Source organism: Punctularia strigosozonata, assembly GCF_000264995.1.
Source record: "Punctularia strigosozonata HHB-11173 SS5 unplaced genomic scaffold PUNSTscaffold_4, whole genome shotgun sequence".
Lineage (NCBI taxonomy): Eukaryota > Fungi > Basidiomycota > Agaricomycetes > Corticiales > Punctulariaceae > Punctularia > Punctularia strigosozonata.
Genome location: NW_006767436.1, coordinates 548,475 through 564,687, shown reverse-complemented (window position 1 = coordinate 564,687; position 16,213 = coordinate 548,475). Strand labels below are relative to the sequence as shown.

At 58.3% G+C, this 16,213-nt stretch overlaps 6 protein-coding genes across 6 annotated transcripts; 3 read left to right on the top strand and 3 right to left on the bottom strand.

The window, feature by feature from the left end:
- Positions 1-132: 132 nt before the first annotated feature.
- On the top strand, positions 133-4,690 carry PUNSTDRAFT_64311 (ARM repeat-containing protein; the record flags this gene model as incomplete). Its single annotated transcript, XM_007381774.1, has 21 exons — positions 133-398; positions 469-544; positions 604-665; positions 736-916; positions 998-1,213; positions 1,278-1,548; positions 1,634-1,747; positions 1,846-2,000; positions 2,064-2,154; positions 2,208-2,358; positions 2,463-2,643; positions 2,728-2,877; positions 2,942-2,987; positions 3,043-3,110; positions 3,166-3,237; positions 3,305-3,517; positions 3,586-3,780; positions 3,844-4,005; positions 4,083-4,261; positions 4,337-4,433; positions 4,514-4,690. The coding sequence occupies 21 exons, from the start codon at positions 133-135 to the stop codon at positions 4,688-4,690; spliced, it is 3,123 nt and encodes a 1,040-aa protein (XP_007381836.1).
- A 742-nt stretch (positions 4,691-5,432) lies between these two features.
- PUNSTDRAFT_99756 (uncharacterized protein) lies at positions 5,433-6,459 on the bottom strand (the record flags this gene model as incomplete). The annotated part of the gene is made up of 5 exons (XM_007381773.1): positions 5,433-5,563; positions 5,621-5,738; positions 5,808-6,012; positions 6,067-6,208; positions 6,265-6,459. Coding segments are annotated over 5 exons (789 nt in total), but the record flags the coding sequence as incomplete, so codon positions are not given.
- A 110-nt stretch (positions 6,460-6,569) lies between these two features.
- On the top strand, positions 6,570-7,617 carry PUNSTDRAFT_65058 (uncharacterized protein; the record flags this gene model as incomplete). The annotated part of the gene is made up of 3 exons (XM_007381772.1): positions 6,570-6,950; positions 7,012-7,202; positions 7,284-7,617. 3 exons carry the CDS (start codon positions 6,570-6,572, stop codon positions 7,615-7,617), a joined length of 906 nt encoding a protein of 301 aa, XP_007381834.1.
- Positions 7,618-7,634: 17 nt separating this feature from the next.
- PUNSTDRAFT_65223 (uncharacterized protein) lies at positions 7,635-8,431 on the bottom strand (the record flags this gene model as incomplete). Its single annotated transcript, XM_007381771.1, has 3 exons — positions 7,635-7,769; positions 7,818-8,287; positions 8,341-8,431. 3 exons carry the CDS (start codon positions 8,429-8,431, stop codon positions 7,635-7,637), a joined length of 696 nt encoding a protein of 231 aa, XP_007381833.1.
- Positions 8,432-9,949: 1,518 nt separating this feature from the next.
- Positions 9,950-12,858, top strand: PUNSTDRAFT_20708 (ankyrin; the record flags this gene model as incomplete). The annotated part of the gene is made up of 5 exons (XM_007381770.1): positions 9,950-10,081; positions 10,185-10,477; positions 10,866-11,312; positions 11,751-12,382; positions 12,461-12,858. Coding segments are annotated over 5 exons (1,902 nt in total), but the record flags the coding sequence as incomplete, so codon positions are not given.
- Positions 12,859-14,492: 1,634 nt separating this feature from the next.
- On the bottom strand, positions 14,493-15,438 carry PUNSTDRAFT_119334 (uncharacterized protein). The gene is made up of 5 exons (XM_007381769.1): positions 15,375-15,438; positions 15,204-15,316; positions 15,095-15,147; positions 14,832-15,017; positions 14,493-14,759 (listed from the first exon to the last, which is right to left on the bottom strand). Exons 1-5 carry the CDS (start codon positions 15,417-15,419, stop codon positions 14,689-14,691), a joined length of 468 nt encoding a protein of 155 aa, XP_007381831.1. The 5' UTR covers positions 15,420-15,438; the 3' UTR covers positions 14,493-14,688.
- Positions 15,439-16,213: the final 775 nt, after the last annotated feature.

Here is a 16,213-nt window from a genome sequence, read left to right as displayed (position 1 = left end):
TCACGCGCCGTAAAAGAAACTGGGCGCCTCGTTGTCCGCGCGTTCTACCCCTCCTTACTTACCTCTTCGTTTGGTACTCTAGTGGCCGTTCGTCTGGTCTTTGTCCTTAAAACGCAGATCGCATCCCTACCAATGAATAAAAGTAGTGCTGCTGCTGCTACTGCCGCGGTAGAGACCGTCAACCCGCAGGATGTCTATACCGTGATGTGCGCCGCCGCCTCGCAGGACCCGATCGAGATGCAGAGAGCGTCGACGAGCCTGATCCTGCTGCTCGAAAAGTTCGGAACGTATGACGCGCTCCAGGAGATCGCCGCGACCAAGTCCGTGCCTTTACCCGTCCGGCAGCAGAGCATGATCCAATTCAAAAACGCCGTGAACAACCACTGGAGATCTCGCAAGTGCGTACCCCCCCGCGCCCGTTGCGTGCACCGTCGACGTTGCGTGAGGGATAACATCTCCTCTCCCCAGATACCTATCAGACGAACATCGAGTGCGGATCCGTCAGAGATGTTTGACAGCGTTCCTGACAGAAGAAGACGATATGGTGAATATCCTATAACCTTAATCTTTGTTCCCCTATACTCAACATCGTCTATCATGCAGATCGCCGACACCAACGAAGTCGTCGTGCAAAAGATCGCGCGCGCCGATTTTCCACGAAACTGGTATGCAGCACAGAGCCTCGTTTTCGTTTGAGTCGTACTTGCCAGATTGAACGACGGGGTGAATATCCAGGCCCAACCTGATCACGGACCTAGCGAACGTCGTCGCTCAAAACATGCACGTCAGATACTCGTCCTCCGCCTCGGACCCGGTCGTGTACCTCGCTCTTCGACGGAGCCTGAGCATGGTGAACAAGGTCCTGAAGGAGATCGCCTCTGGCAAGCTCCCGCAGCACCACCGCGCGATGACCCAGGTAACCTCGCGTCCCCACCTCCACGCACTCCCTAAAAATCTCTCCGCCAACGGCTAACCCTGTCTCCTCCCCTTTTCATAGATCGTCACGGAAGTGCACCAACCGTTCCTCGCGCACTACTCCGCCGCCTCCGCCCACTTCGGCTCGGCCCTGACCGCGACCGGCATCGGCCTGCCGCGCACGCTCCAAGACCTCACCCTCGCCCACCTGATCTTCAAATGCCTCGTGAAGATGACCGCATGGGTGTGGAACCGGCCCGGCAGCCCGTCCGACGAGCTCGCGCGCTTACACGCTTCGGTAGGCCCCGCTGCTCCCCCTCACCCCGCGCGATTACCGAGAACGCGGCCGACAGGTGGCCGAGTTCTTCTCCAGCGCCGCGCGCCGCCTCCAGGAGCTCTCCGAAACGCGCATCGCGCTCGTCGGCGCGCTCGCCCCGGCCCCGAACGCGAACGCGGCGCGCGCCGCCGTCGACCGCCTCACGAGGCACGTCCGGTTGTTCGGCAAGTGCTTCCGCCGGTTCCAGCAGCTCGGCGCGCAGCGGTTCATCGGCCTGCCGTACTGCAACGACCTCGTGCTCTACTACTGGAGCAAGGTCGTCCAGGCGGCGAACGGACCCCCGGAACTGATCGCCGGTGCGTGCTGCCCCGGTTTTTTCCTTTCAGGGCCGTGAAGGAGTTAGGCGGGCGGTGCTGACCAGAACGTGGCCCGGGCGCACAGACTCGAACGAGGCCGTGTTTCCCGTCCGGTTCCTCGTGCAGGCCATGGTCCTCTTCAAGGGTAACCTCTCGGAGTGGACCCCGGTCAAACGCAACGGCACGCCCAACGAACACGGTGCGTTCTTTTCTTTTCTTTTCTTTTCCTGCCCGTCCCACTGTCTGCTGCCGCTCGCTGGTGGTTCTACGAGGAGCTGAAATCGCGTCCCCGATCAGTGTTGTCACAGCAGTTCGTGGAGGACGCGGTGCGGCTGCTCGTGACGCAGTACATCCCGCTCAAGCCGGCCGATCTCGAGGGCTGGCTGGCCGACCCGGAACAGTGGGTGAACGACGAGGACAAGGAGACGGATTATTGGGAGTACGAGCTCAGGGTGGGGGGGTCGTTCCCGCAAGCGATGCCTGTTGACGACCTTCGCTGACGTTGTCGATTCTAGCCGTGCGCCGAGCGTGTGCTCCTGACGCTGGCCAACCAGTACAAGCAATACGTGGTGCCCATGCTGCAGACGACGTTCAACCAAGTGATCGGTGAGGAACGATCGTATCATAGATTTCTCGTGCGATATTCACACGTCTTCCAGCGACCCCCACCCCCGACCTCCCCAGCATCATCCAGAAGGAAGCCGTGTACTGCGCGATCGGCCGCTGCGCCCACCGCCTACGAGACGTGATCCCCTTCGGCCAGTGGCTCGAGCAGTCCCTCCTCCCCGATTCCCGAGACACGAACCCAAAGTGAGACGAAACGGCCCTCTCTCTCTCTCTCTCGTTGGATAGTCCAAGGCTTTGGTGGTGCGCTGACGACAGCGATGTTTCGTGTATTTTTGTTTTTTTTTCAGTTATCCGATCATCAAGCGCCGCATCGCGTGGGTCATCGGCAAGTTCGTCGCGGACCAGTGCGTGCCCGCGAAGGACCCCAAGATCTGGGACGTCCTCGTTCACCTCCTCGAGGACCGCCAGGCGGGCACGGACAGCGTCGTGCGCCTCACCGCGGCGATCGCCATACAGGAAGCGGTCGATGTCAGTTCGTTTTTTTTCTTCTTCTTCTTCTTCTTCTTCTTCTTGTTACCCGTTTTCGACGGGTGGTGTTGACTCGGCGAACAGAGCATCGACTTTGACCCGAACGTGTTCGAGCCGTATTTGCAGACGGCGGTGACGGAGCTGCTTCGCTTGACGTCGGAGGTGGACAGCCTCGAGAGTAAGCGGCGCGTGGCGCAGAGCTTGAACGTGGTGATCGAGCGCGTTGAGGAGCGGGTAAGCTTTGGCGATCCGTCTCCTCTCGAACGCATGGTGTTGATCTCGCGTTTGTTTCTCGCAGATCGTGCCTCTCATATCTATGATCACGGCACCGTTACCGGCACTTTGTGAGTCTCCGACGTTTAGCATCGTTTTCATCGTCATGGCTCATCAGACGACCAGGGAACGAGTCCGCGTCGGACTGGCTTTTTAAGACCTCCCTTCTCTTGACTGTGACGAAGTTGATCGAGGTGAGAGCAGCACGCCGTCGTTTTTGGTACAGCATCTTATCCTGTCCCCTTCCAGTCCGCCAAGGCGCAATCGACCCCGTTGGCGCCCCTCGTAGTACCCTTGATCCAAGAATGTTTCTCGGTTCCGGTAGGTTTCCACACTCATAGTAGGCGCTCGTTGCGACGAGCATCTGATGTGGCTCCGCAAAACGTAGGAAACCCGGTTGCATCTTGAGGAAGACGCGCTCGTGCTGATGCAGGCCGCGCTGTCGAATACGCTCACGATCCAGAGCATGAACGGCGCTCCGGCGCTCATCGACCTCTTCCCGATTCTGATACCCTACATCGCCGGCGACATACATATCCTCGGCCGGGTGACCAACCTCATCGAATCCTACTTTGTCGCCGACGCGCCCGCGATTCTCCAGGTGAGTGCCCCCCGATATATCGGAACGAGAGGGGGGGGAACTTAAGATTTCTCGCTTGGTCGTTACAGGGGTACGGGACGGAACTGTTCCAGGCGTTCCGTGAGGGCCTCGCCGGGCACGCGACGACGCTCAACAAGCGTGACATGGTCGCCGCGCTCGCGCTCCTCACGCAGTTCTCGCAATCGGCACAGTGGGGTCCTCCCATGCACGCCTCCGGCCTCTTTGCGTACATCCTGGAGCAGCTCGTCGACGAAGAAGCCAACGTGAACGGCCTTTCTCGCTCTACATGTCGGCGGGATACTGATCCGTAGAAATGGCAGATCGAGACCACGCTCGCGGTGGAGTACGTGTACCTCGTGGCGCGCATGGTGCTGAGCGACGTGCGCATGTTCGAGCAGCTCATGTCCGCCACCGCCGCGTCGCTCAACGCCCCGAACCGGACCGAATCGCACCTCTACGACGCGCTCGTCGGGCAGTGGTGGAACAAGGTGAGACCAGCCGAATCTCCCCGATGGGCTCAGAACGTCCGCTTATCCCTGTTACTCGCCGGGCTTCTTACGCCCAGTTCGACAACATATCCGAACCGAGGTACCGCAAGCTGTCCGCGATGGGGATCGCCGTGCTCGTCGCGACCGGACGCCCGGAGGTGCTGGACCACCTCGCGTTCGAGATCTTCAACCTCTGGCTGGACGTGTTTGGCGAGATCAAGGAGGGGCAGCAGGTCGCCTCGCTCGACAGCGAATCGTACGCGTTCTTCTTTTCTTCTCAGCCTTCGCGCCTTTTGCTCACGCGATCGGGGGCGAAACTGTTTCGCAGTAGCAGTCACCCGGTACTGTACTGGGACCAGGACGCGATGCCGTTCTCGTACGTCGGCGCCGCGCCCGAGGGTTCGCCCGAGTACGAACGACGCAAGGCCGTACGTTTTTCCCCCCCCTTTCCGCCTCCGTTCGTGGGCCGGCTCGAATCTTGTACCCACCTCCCCTTTCTTCTCTACAGGTATACGATTCCGACGTCGTGCGGACCACGCAGTTGACGCCGTTCGTCGCGGAGCGCCTGCGCGAGGCCGAGGCCGCGTGCGGCGGGACGCAGATCATGCAGACGCGGTACTTGGTCAAGGCGGATCCGACGGTGCTGAAGCAGATCCAGGACGAGCTCATGGGGCTGCGGCCTTAGCGATCCCCTCTTTCTTCTCTCCATCTCTCCCTCTTCTCCATCTCTCTTACGCATGTCAAGGTTTATCTCAGTGTTTACCATCTGTTGCTTGCCCCGCCGTCCATGCATTGTTCTGCCATGCTCCTTTGCTCTTAGATATACAGCTTTACAGTAATTTCCACGGCCGGCCATGATAATAGCAAAAAAATCTCGAAACCGATCCGGGAATTATTTATTTATTTATTCCGACGTGTCCGACAGCCCGAGCTCGCTCCCGCTCTCGGTCGCGAAGGAGCCGTCGCTGAGGGCGCTGGCGCCGCTCGTGAATTCGTAGCCGTCTAGGCTGGAGTCGCCGGCGGCGCCGAAAAAGCTCGCGCCGTCGTCGTCCTCGCTGGCGTCTTCTGGCGTGGAGGGAGGGACCTCGTGTCGGGCCGCCCAGCGTACGGGCGCGGCGCAGCGTAGGCACGGCCATGGCTCGTCGTCGGACGCGGCGCGGAGGAGGGCGGAGGAGAGGCAGACGTAGCAGTAGAGGTGGCCGCAGGAGGCGGCGTAGGGCGTGTGGAGCGGGAAGGGGGGCGGGGCGTCGTCGGCGTCGGTTATTGGTGCGGAGGGGGAGGAAGAGGAGGGGAGGGAGGAGGTGAGGGTGATGGCGTCCGCGGCGGAGGAGAGGTCGAGCGCGTGAGATGCTTGGTCGGCGCAGATGGCGCATCGGTCGGGAGGGAGGAGGGCGTATTTGCCCGTGGGCAGGCGGGGTGGGGTTTTTGTTGTCGTTGGGGCGCGGATAGGGGTGGGGAGGAGGGAGAGGAGGGAGGAGGAGGTATGGGCTAGGAGGCGGGTGAGCCGCCGACGGACGAGGCGGAGGTTGATCAACGGGAGGAGGAATAGTAGGAATTCCTGTAAAAGGCCTTTGAGATCAGGTGAAATGGAAGGAAAGGGGGGTTAAGGACGTACGGTGAAGGCGTGCCAGACCATCTGGCGGTTCATGAACTCGTAGCTGACGTCGCGCCGCACGAGGCGTTGGGCGGGTACGAGCCGGAGGCGGAGCAGGCGATCTGCGAGCGTGCGATACCTGTTCGATGTGTCCTCACAGCGTGAGTACGCCGCGCTTACCAGCATGGTCAAAGGGTGACGGACGAACCTGCCGTTCCAGAGGAAGCCGACAAAGTTGACGAGCGCGAGTAGCGCGTGCGCGGACTCGGCTCGGGAGAGGGCGTCCCAAGCGCGCCGCCGCGGGTCAGATGCGGGCGCCTCTGGCCATGCAGAGGAGAGCGCGCGGGCGCGGAGGAGCGCGTGGAGGTAAGGCAGAAGGACGGTGAGTGCGCCGTGTGCGAGACGCGTGCGGGCTGGGAGCGATGTCAGCGACGGCACTGCGGTAAAACCGAGGAAGACGGACGTACGAGAGCGAATATCGGAGGGTTGGTATCTGAGGCCCTGCAGCTTCGCGCCGTAGCTGGCGCCGGTGTCCCAGACTGAGAGCTTGTAGAGGACGAGGTGGAGGAGGAGCTGCAGCTCGGGCGTGAAGCGCGTCTTCCACGTCGGCTGCCCGACGAGTAGCTTCAGCGAGGTACGGCGGGCGCAGAGGAGGATGGGCGCACGTTGACGAGCCCGAGGGCGTTCGCGAGCGGCTGCTGGAGGACTTGCACTAGCTCCTGGTCGAGTAGCTCGGCGTCGAGCTGGCCGACGCGCAGTATGCGTGCGCCGTCAGAAGGTGGATTGGACTGCGAGTCTCGTATGGTGTTCAGGGTGGGCTGGGCCCTGTCCCAGGCTGCTTGCCAGGGCGCGCTGGTCATTGTGGTCGACGGAGACAGAGGCGGAGGAGGAAGTGACGGTATTCACGCGCCTTCTCCTCCTCCACATCCGGGCTTGACGTTTACGAGCTACAGCACATTCCGGCCCAACCATGCACATCGGGCTCGGGCTGCTCGTCGTTCCTCTCTCCTTGCTTCTATTCTGCGCAGCCCACGCCCGCGCAGAACCCACCGAGCACGAGCAGGCGCACGAGTATGCGCTGCATCACCGGATCTACTTCCCGACGCTCGACGAGCAGCTGCCCTTCGCGCTGCGCGGCCGCTTCTCCCTCTCCTCCTCCTCCAATGAGATCCAGAAGACGGGCGTGAAGATAGAGCCGCCCGAGTCGCTCGAGCACGACCTCGCGGCGTTTGCGCAGATCGCGGCTGACCGGCCGGAGGCGGACGAGGTGTTGTACCAGCTCGCGCTCCAGCGCGACGCGGCGGAGGCGGCGATCGACCCGGCGACGTGGAGCGTCGCGTACGTCAAGGCGGTATGCAAACTCACTTATTCGTTGTCTTCTGTCGAGTCAGAGAGGCTCACTGCGTGTACAGTGCCATCTGCCGCTGGCGACGGAGGAAACGGTCGTGCTGCACCTCGCGGAGGGCAAGGCGTACGCCCTTGACTACTTCGTCGGGCCGGTACCCGCAGACGGACGGTGCCCCAGGACGACGACAGAGACTATCTCGTTCGCGCCGTTCTCGAACACGACGGTGATCGTGAAGGAGCCTCGCACGCCCCCGCAGTGCGTCCTACGCCTCTTCTGATCGATACGGTTCGCTGAACCAGACTTATAACTATTTTTTGTGTCTCTGTCGATTGATAGGCCCGAGCTACGACAGCCGCCGCCGCTCAACGCGCAGGGCGAGGTCGTCAAACCTCCGCCCGAGAAGTCGTTTTTGCAGAAGTACTGGGTGTACATCGCCGTCGCGCTCATCGCCCTCTGTGCGTATCTATCGTTCTTTCGGCGTATCCTCGTGCCAACATTGACGCTCGTTACACGCAGTACTCGCTCCGGAAGGCGGCGACCCGGCACAGCAGGGAGGAGGGGGCGGAAAATGATCACTATCGATGGATCGTCGCAAGGCGATGTACGTTATACGCTTTTGCTCAGATATAATGGTGCTCTCTCGCTCCGCTCGGCTCTTACGACGAGATAAAGAAGATCGCGGACTACTTACTCAGCCCAGTCCGCGAAACGCAGGCCCATGCAGTTATCCGGCGCGCCGGAGATGGGCGCGAACCCGAGTTTGGCGTAGAACCGCCGCGCGTTCTCGTTGCGCGGGTCGAGCCCGACCCATACCCCGTTCACCTCCTCCTCCTCCTCCTCCCCCTTCTTTCCCTCCTGGCCGTCTTTTACCGACCGCGAGGACGCGCGGAAGTGGTCGACGACGCGGCCGATGAGGCGCCGGCCCCAGCCTTTGCGCTGCGCGGCGGGGAGGAGGTCGATGTGCAGGTGCGCGGGGGAGAAGGCGAGCGCGCCGGGGTGCGCGGCCCACATCGTGTCCGTGTTGTGGATGAGTTTGTGAAAGTGGAGGTCTTTCTCTGTCAGCGCGTTGTCCTCGTCCGTTGCGGGAGGAGGGTAGGGGTATCGAGAGCGGAGGGGGGGCCAGTAGTGCGCCTCGGCGAGGGCTTCGAATGTGCGCGTGGGGCAGGCGAAGAGGACGTAGCCGAGGATGGTTTCGGAGGAGGGGGAGGAATCGGAGGAGGGGGGGCGCTCGGCGAGGACGTACCCGCCCGTGACGGAGGCGAGCGCGGGGGAGACGTAGGGCAGCGCGTAGACGAGGCCGAGCAGCTCGGGGCGATTGTGGAGGTGCTCTGCTGATTGGCCTGTGGTGTTCGTTAGTACAGTCGAATTCAACGTGAGGGGGAGGAGTGATCACCCGCGTCGCCGGTGAGGAGGCAAATCCTGGAGAGCGCAAGGGCGTCGGCGGGCGTCGCGGGGCGGATGTACTGGGTCGGTTCGCTGGACATGATGAGCAGTTAGGAATAGCGAGCTGCTGTATAATAGGGCACGTTGAGCGGCAGCTGGAATGATATCTTATCAGAGTAATACACTACTGCATCGCAAATGGGCCAATTGAGATGCAAGCGAAGGTGGACTGGCGGTGCAGTCTATGGAAACGGCTGTATACAGGGATATCCTGTGCGTGTGTTCTGCTCTGGCTCTACTTGGGCAGATGAAACCTTGTATGTATAGCTCCTTATACAAAAGGACTGGCGCCAACCACCTCGCTGCAAGGCCTCCACCAGCCGCTATGCCCAACTTACAGCGCTCACCCTCGAATCCACCTTTCCCCCAGGATCCGCAGTCCACGTTCAAGCAACTCTGGGATGAGGCGTTGGAGAGATACAAGTCGGAGTCGCAGATAAACAAGGAACCCAAACTTCTAGCTCTCTGGAACAAATTGCTCTCTGTCGACGATCTCACCGAGCATGTTGAACAAGCGGATGAGAAATTCGTTTCGTATCTTGCGAAGGGCGAAAAGGCGCGGAAGGTCTTGAAGCCCTTGATGACCGTTGTTGGCAAGTTGACGAAGGCTGTCGGGGAGGGCATTGATAAGGCGAGTCTCTAGCCTGCCCGTAATTTCTGGCTCTGATCTCGTTCACAGGCTCCGGCAAAGGCAGTCTTCGCTGCGATTGATGTGCTGATCAAAGTGCGCAACAGATACCCTTTACTCAGACATGAGTCGAGTCACTGAACTATCCTCAGGCTGCCGAGAATGTTGGCAAATCCTACGATGCTATCTCGGACATGTTTGAGACCATCCAACAATTCCTCGAACGATTCACTTTACGCCTGGATCACGGGATGAATGTGCGTTTGCAAGAAACCGCGATCAAAATCCTGTCGCAAATGCTTCGTATCCTTGGTTTAGCTACTATGCTCGTTAGAAAAGGGCGGTTCGGTGAGAAGATACTTACATGAGCTTAGTTAGAACGCCCAGCTGACGGAGTTTTGCCAGTGACATTCTGGAAAGAGCTATTCGGAAGCGACAGCGGCGTTTCCAAGGCACTCCATGAACTGGAACGACTGGTTGGCTACGACAACGAGATGGTTGACGAGGTTACGCTGTCGGTCGCTTACACTGTACTGGAAAAGATCGGGGACTCCATCAAAGGTCATTTGGTCATCATCCTGAAATGTGGTCATGTATATCTGACGGGTCGATTCAGCCAACGAGGAGACGAAGTTCGAGATCGCTGCGACGACCCAAACTCTGCTAGTCAGCATCGCTTCGCAAGCGGAGGCGCTGTGTGGTGAGTACAGCTCCTCTCTTCGTTAACGATAGTATCCGGAGAATGACTCCTTTCCGCCAGGTACATCTCAAGACAATCGTGCCGCCGTTGAAGATCTCAGAAAGCTCGTCATCAAACAAATGGAGGCGTTTACCACACAGGCACGTGCGTATATGAACTGTTTACTTCCATCGGCGTGTGGTGGATGATAAACTCCGCGCAGACGATCGGTTGCGGCAGGACATTCATCAATGGCTGGGAGCCCCTGATCCCTCTACGAACCATAACAAGGCTTGTGACCGACGTCAAACTGGAACTGGTCGGTGGTTCTTGGCGCATGATCAATACGGGAGCTGGAAGACGTCGCCAAATTCATTGTTGTTGGTGGAAGGAAAACGTACGCCTTCCGCGACTTCATGCTATAGCCCCCGAAACTGATAGGTCTGCAGCCGGTAGCAGCAAGACCATATTGTGGTGAGTCCCGGAGAGAAACTTTCCGGGGCGCTCTGACACGTGTTTGCGCAGTTCAACGGCCGTGGAAGATGCCAAATATACTTGCGCTACCGATCCCGGCTTTCGGTCTGCTTGGGCCTGCTTTTACTTCGACTTTCAGGACGAAGCGAAACGGACCCTTGAAGGGCTACTACTCTCGCTTCTTTCTCAGCTCTTACTTCGGTCCCAAGACGTGCCCCACGCCATAAAGTCTCTGTATGAGAAGCGGATTCAGGGGCGCCCGTCGGTCTCCGCTCTCTTAGCTTGCCTTGAGGACACAATGAGGACGTTCTCGCAGATCTTCATTCTAGTGGACGCCTTGGATGAACACCACGAATCGGAGCAAAGATCCGTCTTGAACTTCATTACGAAGATGATGCAATGGAGCATCGAGGGCTTGAAGATATTTGCCACCAGTAGACCGGAATATTACGTTGGACAGTGGTTCAAGGGTATTGAATCAGAGAAACACCGAATCGAACTCGTTGGAGACGTTCTCATGCAGGATGTCGAACTCCATGCACAGGCAGTTCTGTGGGATTCCACGCACCCTACCTTCTCTCATTGGCCTCCCGAAAGTAAGCAGAAGGTCGTTAGCGCTCTGGTGGAAGGATGTGATGGCATGTAAGATATCGCCTCGCAGATTTTCGCGGCAAGGATGCTGACTGTGTCTTAGGTTTCTTCTCGTGCGTTTGCGACTGGAAATCTTTCGGAAATGCACCACCCCAGATGAGATTACTGCTGTCCTAACAACATTACCGAAAGACTTGTATGCCACCTACGACCGCATCTTGGATCCGATACCCGACCACAAGTTGGGTAACGTGTATACCTTGCTGATGTGGCTCACACATTCGTACCGCCCAATGACGCTACGTGAACTCTGTGAATGTCTCATGATTGACATCACCTCTGAGGAGCATCCCCGATTGAATCCGGGAAATCGTCCGTTCAAGCCCGAGTTGGCCTTCTCCGAGTTTTCTAGCCTTATCACTATATCCTCGCCGGCGGGTCCTGATTCCACAGTACAACTCTGCCACGCGTCCGTGAAGGACTACCTTGTATCTGGGCACAATCACAAGATCGCGCTCGAACCCAAAGATGCCAATCGCAAGATGGCATTGTCTTGCATGACCTATTTACTACGGATCGCCGTCCCGGAGGACATAGTATCGTTGCTTGCAAACCATGCATATGATGCTCCCGATTTGACCATGCTGCCATTTTTGGATTACTCAGCTCGCTACTGGAGTGATCATATCCAATCGCACAATGCCAGCTGCCCTGAGAACATGCAGGCCCCTGCACGAGAATTGTTCTGGCCGCCGGACAGCAAATTTGCATTGTGGCGCTGGGCATGGCAGCAACGCGTCCGCAGCTACGCCATGGATGGGGCCAGCAAGGTTACGCCGTTATTCTGCGCTGCGGACCTAGGTTTGCCATTGGTTGTTATGTGGCTGGTTGAGCAAGGTGCAAATGTCAACGAAAGGTTCTTCCAATGGCCCGTTGACGTGCCTGACACCCCCTTGGGGGCAGCTGCGGCAAAGGGATATTCCCGGAGATTTCTCTGGTATTCTCATGACATGCTTGACGCGGCAACGTCGCAAAATTATACAGAAATTACAGCTTTCTTGCTCGACCGGGGTGCCAATGTCAATGCGGGGAATGTACTTTCAATCGCGGTAGCGGGTGGTCATCTTGATATCGTGACACTCCTGCTTGACCGGGGTGCCGATGTCAACACCCGGAATGCACTTGCAAAAGCGGCAGAGGGTCATCTTGATATCGTGACGCTCCTGCTCGATCGGGGTGCCGATGTCAATGCCGAGGATGTACTTGCGATCGCGGCAGTGCGCGGTCATCTTGATATCGTGACACTCCTGCTCGACCGGGGTGCCGATGTCAATGCGGGGAATGCACTTGAAAGTGCAGCAGGGGGCGGTCGTCTTGATATCGTGACGCTCCTGCTGGACCGGGTTGCCGATGTCAATGCGGGGGATGCACTTGCAAGAGCGGCAGTGCGCGGTCATCTTGATATCGTGACGCTCCTGCTGGACCGGGTTGCCGATGTCAATGCGGGGTATGCACTTGCAAGAGCGGCAGTGCGCGGTCATCTTGATATCGTGACGCTCCTGCTCGACCGGGTTGCCGATGTCAATGCCGAGTATGCACTTGCGATCGCGGCAGTGCGCGGTCATCTTGATATCGTGACGCTCCTGCTCGACCGGGTTGCCGATGTCAATGCCGAGGATGTACTTGCGAGCGCGGCAGAGGGCGGTCATCTTGATATCGTGACGCTCCTGCTCGACCAGGGTGCCGATGTCAACGCGGGGAATGCACTCGCAACAGCGGCACTGTACGGTCATCTTGATATCGTGACGCTCTTGCTCAACCGGGGTGCCGATGTCAACGCGGGGAATGCACTTGCAAATGCGGCAGGGGGCGGCCGTCTTGATATCGTGACACTCCTGCTCGACCGGGGTGCCGATGTCAATGCCGAGTATGCACTTGCAAGCGCGATAATGGAAGGTCATCTCGATATCGTCACACTTCTGCTCGACCGGGGTGCAGAGGTCAACTCTTGCGATAAACATGCGAATACTGCTCTTGTGGAGGCAGCTGCTTTCGATCGTCCCGAAGCTGTCGCACTGTTGGTTGGACACGGTGCCAGGGTCAACCAAACGGGTTATTTGAGCGCAGTGGCCGAAACACGTACCCGGGGTAAATTGTGGGTCAGGAAACGACGGCTTCATCGCGAACGTGTAACTGCGTTGCAGATCGCCGCTGCTTTCGGTCATTCAGAAGTTGTACAACGACTCCTGGAAGCTGACGCCAGTATCCAGGAACGCGGAGATGTTGAGAGTGCTCTCGAACTGGCGGAGCTGGGCAAACATACAGAAGTCGTGAAACGTCTTCGAGACCACGGCGCATCTAGCACAGAAACAGAACGGAACACGAAGAGCACCCTATGGAAAGCACTTTCCCTCAGACGTAAAATCAAGAATGGCAACCTGAACTGGCAGGAAGAGGACCAGGAGTGGAGAAGATTCGAGGAACAGGAGACAGATGAGTCGGCCGGTGATACTGAGTCAGAACGCGATCAAGTAGTACCAGGCGGATCATCGGAAACAGAAGGGTCGGAGGAGAACACCGGAACAGAGGAAGATGTGACCAACTCCAGGGATGATGGGCGTCCAAGCCCCATTCTTCCTGACAACATGAGCACCCTCAACACGGTGACGGGGCGCACTTCTTGCCTGATAGGTTGTGCAGCCCTTGTAGTCGCGTTAACCATCGGTTATGTTTCCTTACGCCGAGCGGCACGTGCATGAGCTGGACGGGAGGCGGTTACAGGTATGTCATATCGTCCGAATCTTATGGTCATCCGTGAGTCATCAGTAAATCTTGCAATGCCTGAACGACCTGACGTCAGGTCATTCAGGTCACATTCTCAGGTCAGGACCACAGGACTCGGACAGATCCAGTTTCCATCCGGTCTTCGTTGGTATCGTCGCTCAGGCATCCGGTCTCAGGTCGTTGGGTTATCGAAGATATCTCTTGCAAAATATAGTCTGGTTGTTGAATATATACATGAACTGATATACCATCGCTTCGATTTTCGTGCAGCAATGCCAGTAAATTCGTTTTATGTGTCCAGATGCGATATATTATCTACCTGGTAAAATCAAGGAGTGATAGGCTGACGGCTTCACTCTAGTCCTGGAAGTTCCTCGTGTCCAAGGAGAGGGAGTCGACGGGGCGCGGATATTCGCGATCTCTTCTGGGGATGCTGACATGCGCGATGCGTGACAAGCTTCACGGCCAGACCAGGCTGACAGTGCGCACCGACACTGCAGGTCGGGCGCAATTTCATTGTCTCCAGTAGCGTGGGAGGTGGCGAGGCAAGATGAACCGGCAATCTGTTTGGCGTTGCATGAGCTGACGTGGTCCACATCGCGACCGTGGAGATATAATATATTGAAGTAAGGCCGAGAAAGCCTCCTGAATTCCATGCGTTCCTGGCAAATGGCCTCCTCCACCGTAGCAGTGCGCTCGGCCATAAGCAGCGCTTGCGCGCGCACAGTCGACGCTACCACAAAGTTGCTCAGCGCGAGCGAAAGCCCGGCAGCAGCACGCGCGGCGGTCACAGTCCGAATGCCCGAGATCGAGTCTCCAACGAGCGTAGAAATCGACGTCTAGGGAGACCGCCATAGGCTCGATGGTGAGCGCTCGTGCCCATGCCGCGCTTCATCTCTGTCTGTACTTACATCGGACTCGTACGCCGGGAAATACAGTGTGATGCCTCAGTTGAGAGTGGGGGAAGCCATGCCATTCGTACGCTGCACGCAATCAAGACCTCTGTAAAGGTGCGGTATGACGGGAGGGTGGAAGGATGGATAGAAAGGAGAGCCATTAACAAGAATTATGACATGGAAAAGTGTATAAGTGTAAACGCAGCAGCTACGCGAGGCTGCGAGACCCTGCAGTCGAACAGCATCCTAATCCGAAGACTCGCTGTTGGAAGACTGGTTGTTGTTGTGGTGTTGCTGTTGCAGAACGCGGATCAGCTCTGCAAAGAGAAAGGGGTCGCGCTCGTCAGCGACAGGAACTGAGCGCTTGGTCAGGATAGGGGGAAGCGCACCATGCCGGAGGAAAATTTGGCGCTGGCCCTGGGGGGTGGCGGGGTCCGCGGATGGGTCGGGCTCGCGCAGCTCGAAGTTGGCCTCGACGTAGACACGGGCGCCCTTCTCGAGCCTCCGGAGGTAAGCGATCGAGCTCGGGTTGAAGCAGAGGACGTGGTGCCATGTCGTCGTCGATTCAGCACGGGCTGCGACGGTTGGGTGAGCATGCGAACGCAGAGAAACTGTGAGGGAGAGGGAGAGGAAATGCAAAGAGACTACGCACTGCCGTCGGGATTGGGGGGAGGAGGCGGGTAGTTGGTCGTGGCGACGGTGTACCTGAGCGGCGTGTCAAACGAGCGAACCAGGGAGCGCCTGGGGAGAAGTATACATACGACACGTATTCCTTGCCGGTCTTCGTCGTGCGCAGCTCCGGGTCCTTGCCCAGACGGCCGATGAGCGAGAGCTTGGAGAGATCCGCGCGACGCGTCGCGGTCGTCGAGAACGCCTGTGTGCCTCTTGGTCAGTATACAGTTCGTGCAAGGCAGCATATTGGTATTGCTAACGCGCGTGGGGGCACGAGCAGACGCGGAACGAAGAGCAGAGAACATGGTCGGTGGTGACAGCAAGGAGAAGACGCGGGCAACGGGCAGAAAACTCGAGTGGGTCGCAGGTCTCGGCAATTGCCGGATTTGGGGGTCCGCCCTCTGCGCCACAGATCCTGAGTCTAAGGCCATTGCATCACCTCTGATTCGTCCTTCATCCCCGACTCTGTATATTCCTTCCACAACAGCTGTATCGAGAAACGGGCACTTGCTGTAACTGCTAGAGCAAGATGTCGAGACATAGAGACGTGCGCAACATCGATGTCCACGGTGCGTGTTATCGGTCGTCCACAGCAAGTGGATTGCGTGGTGTTCACGGCGACCTGCGTGCATGTTACAGAAATTATGGACGACGATTCGTACGATGAGGAGTTTGAGGAACAACTGTCGGAGTCCCATCGAAGTGCGTTTCTTCTCTCCTCGTTTGCGCGCCCGCGGATCGCTCATGTGTCGTCTTTTTCGACAACCCAGAGCGGATGGAAGCCGGCCTCGAGCGAATTCGCGAGATCATCGGCAGCGAGGCGCAAAGCGGCGTCAGTGACAAGGTGATCCAGGACACGCTTTGGGATAACTACTTCGACGTCGACTGGAGCATGCCTTTCATCCTCCGTGCGTCTCTCTGGCCGTGCCACGCCACCCGCCCTGGCAGATGTCTCACCGTAATCTACCCCCAGGACACCAAGAACGCGTCAAAGCCCAACAAGAACGCAAAGGTGTGTTCATCGAGTCCTTCCATTAACACCCTTTTCCTTCCTCCCCCTCCTTCCCTCCTGTGTTCCTCCGGAGGAGCCTCTCCAAAC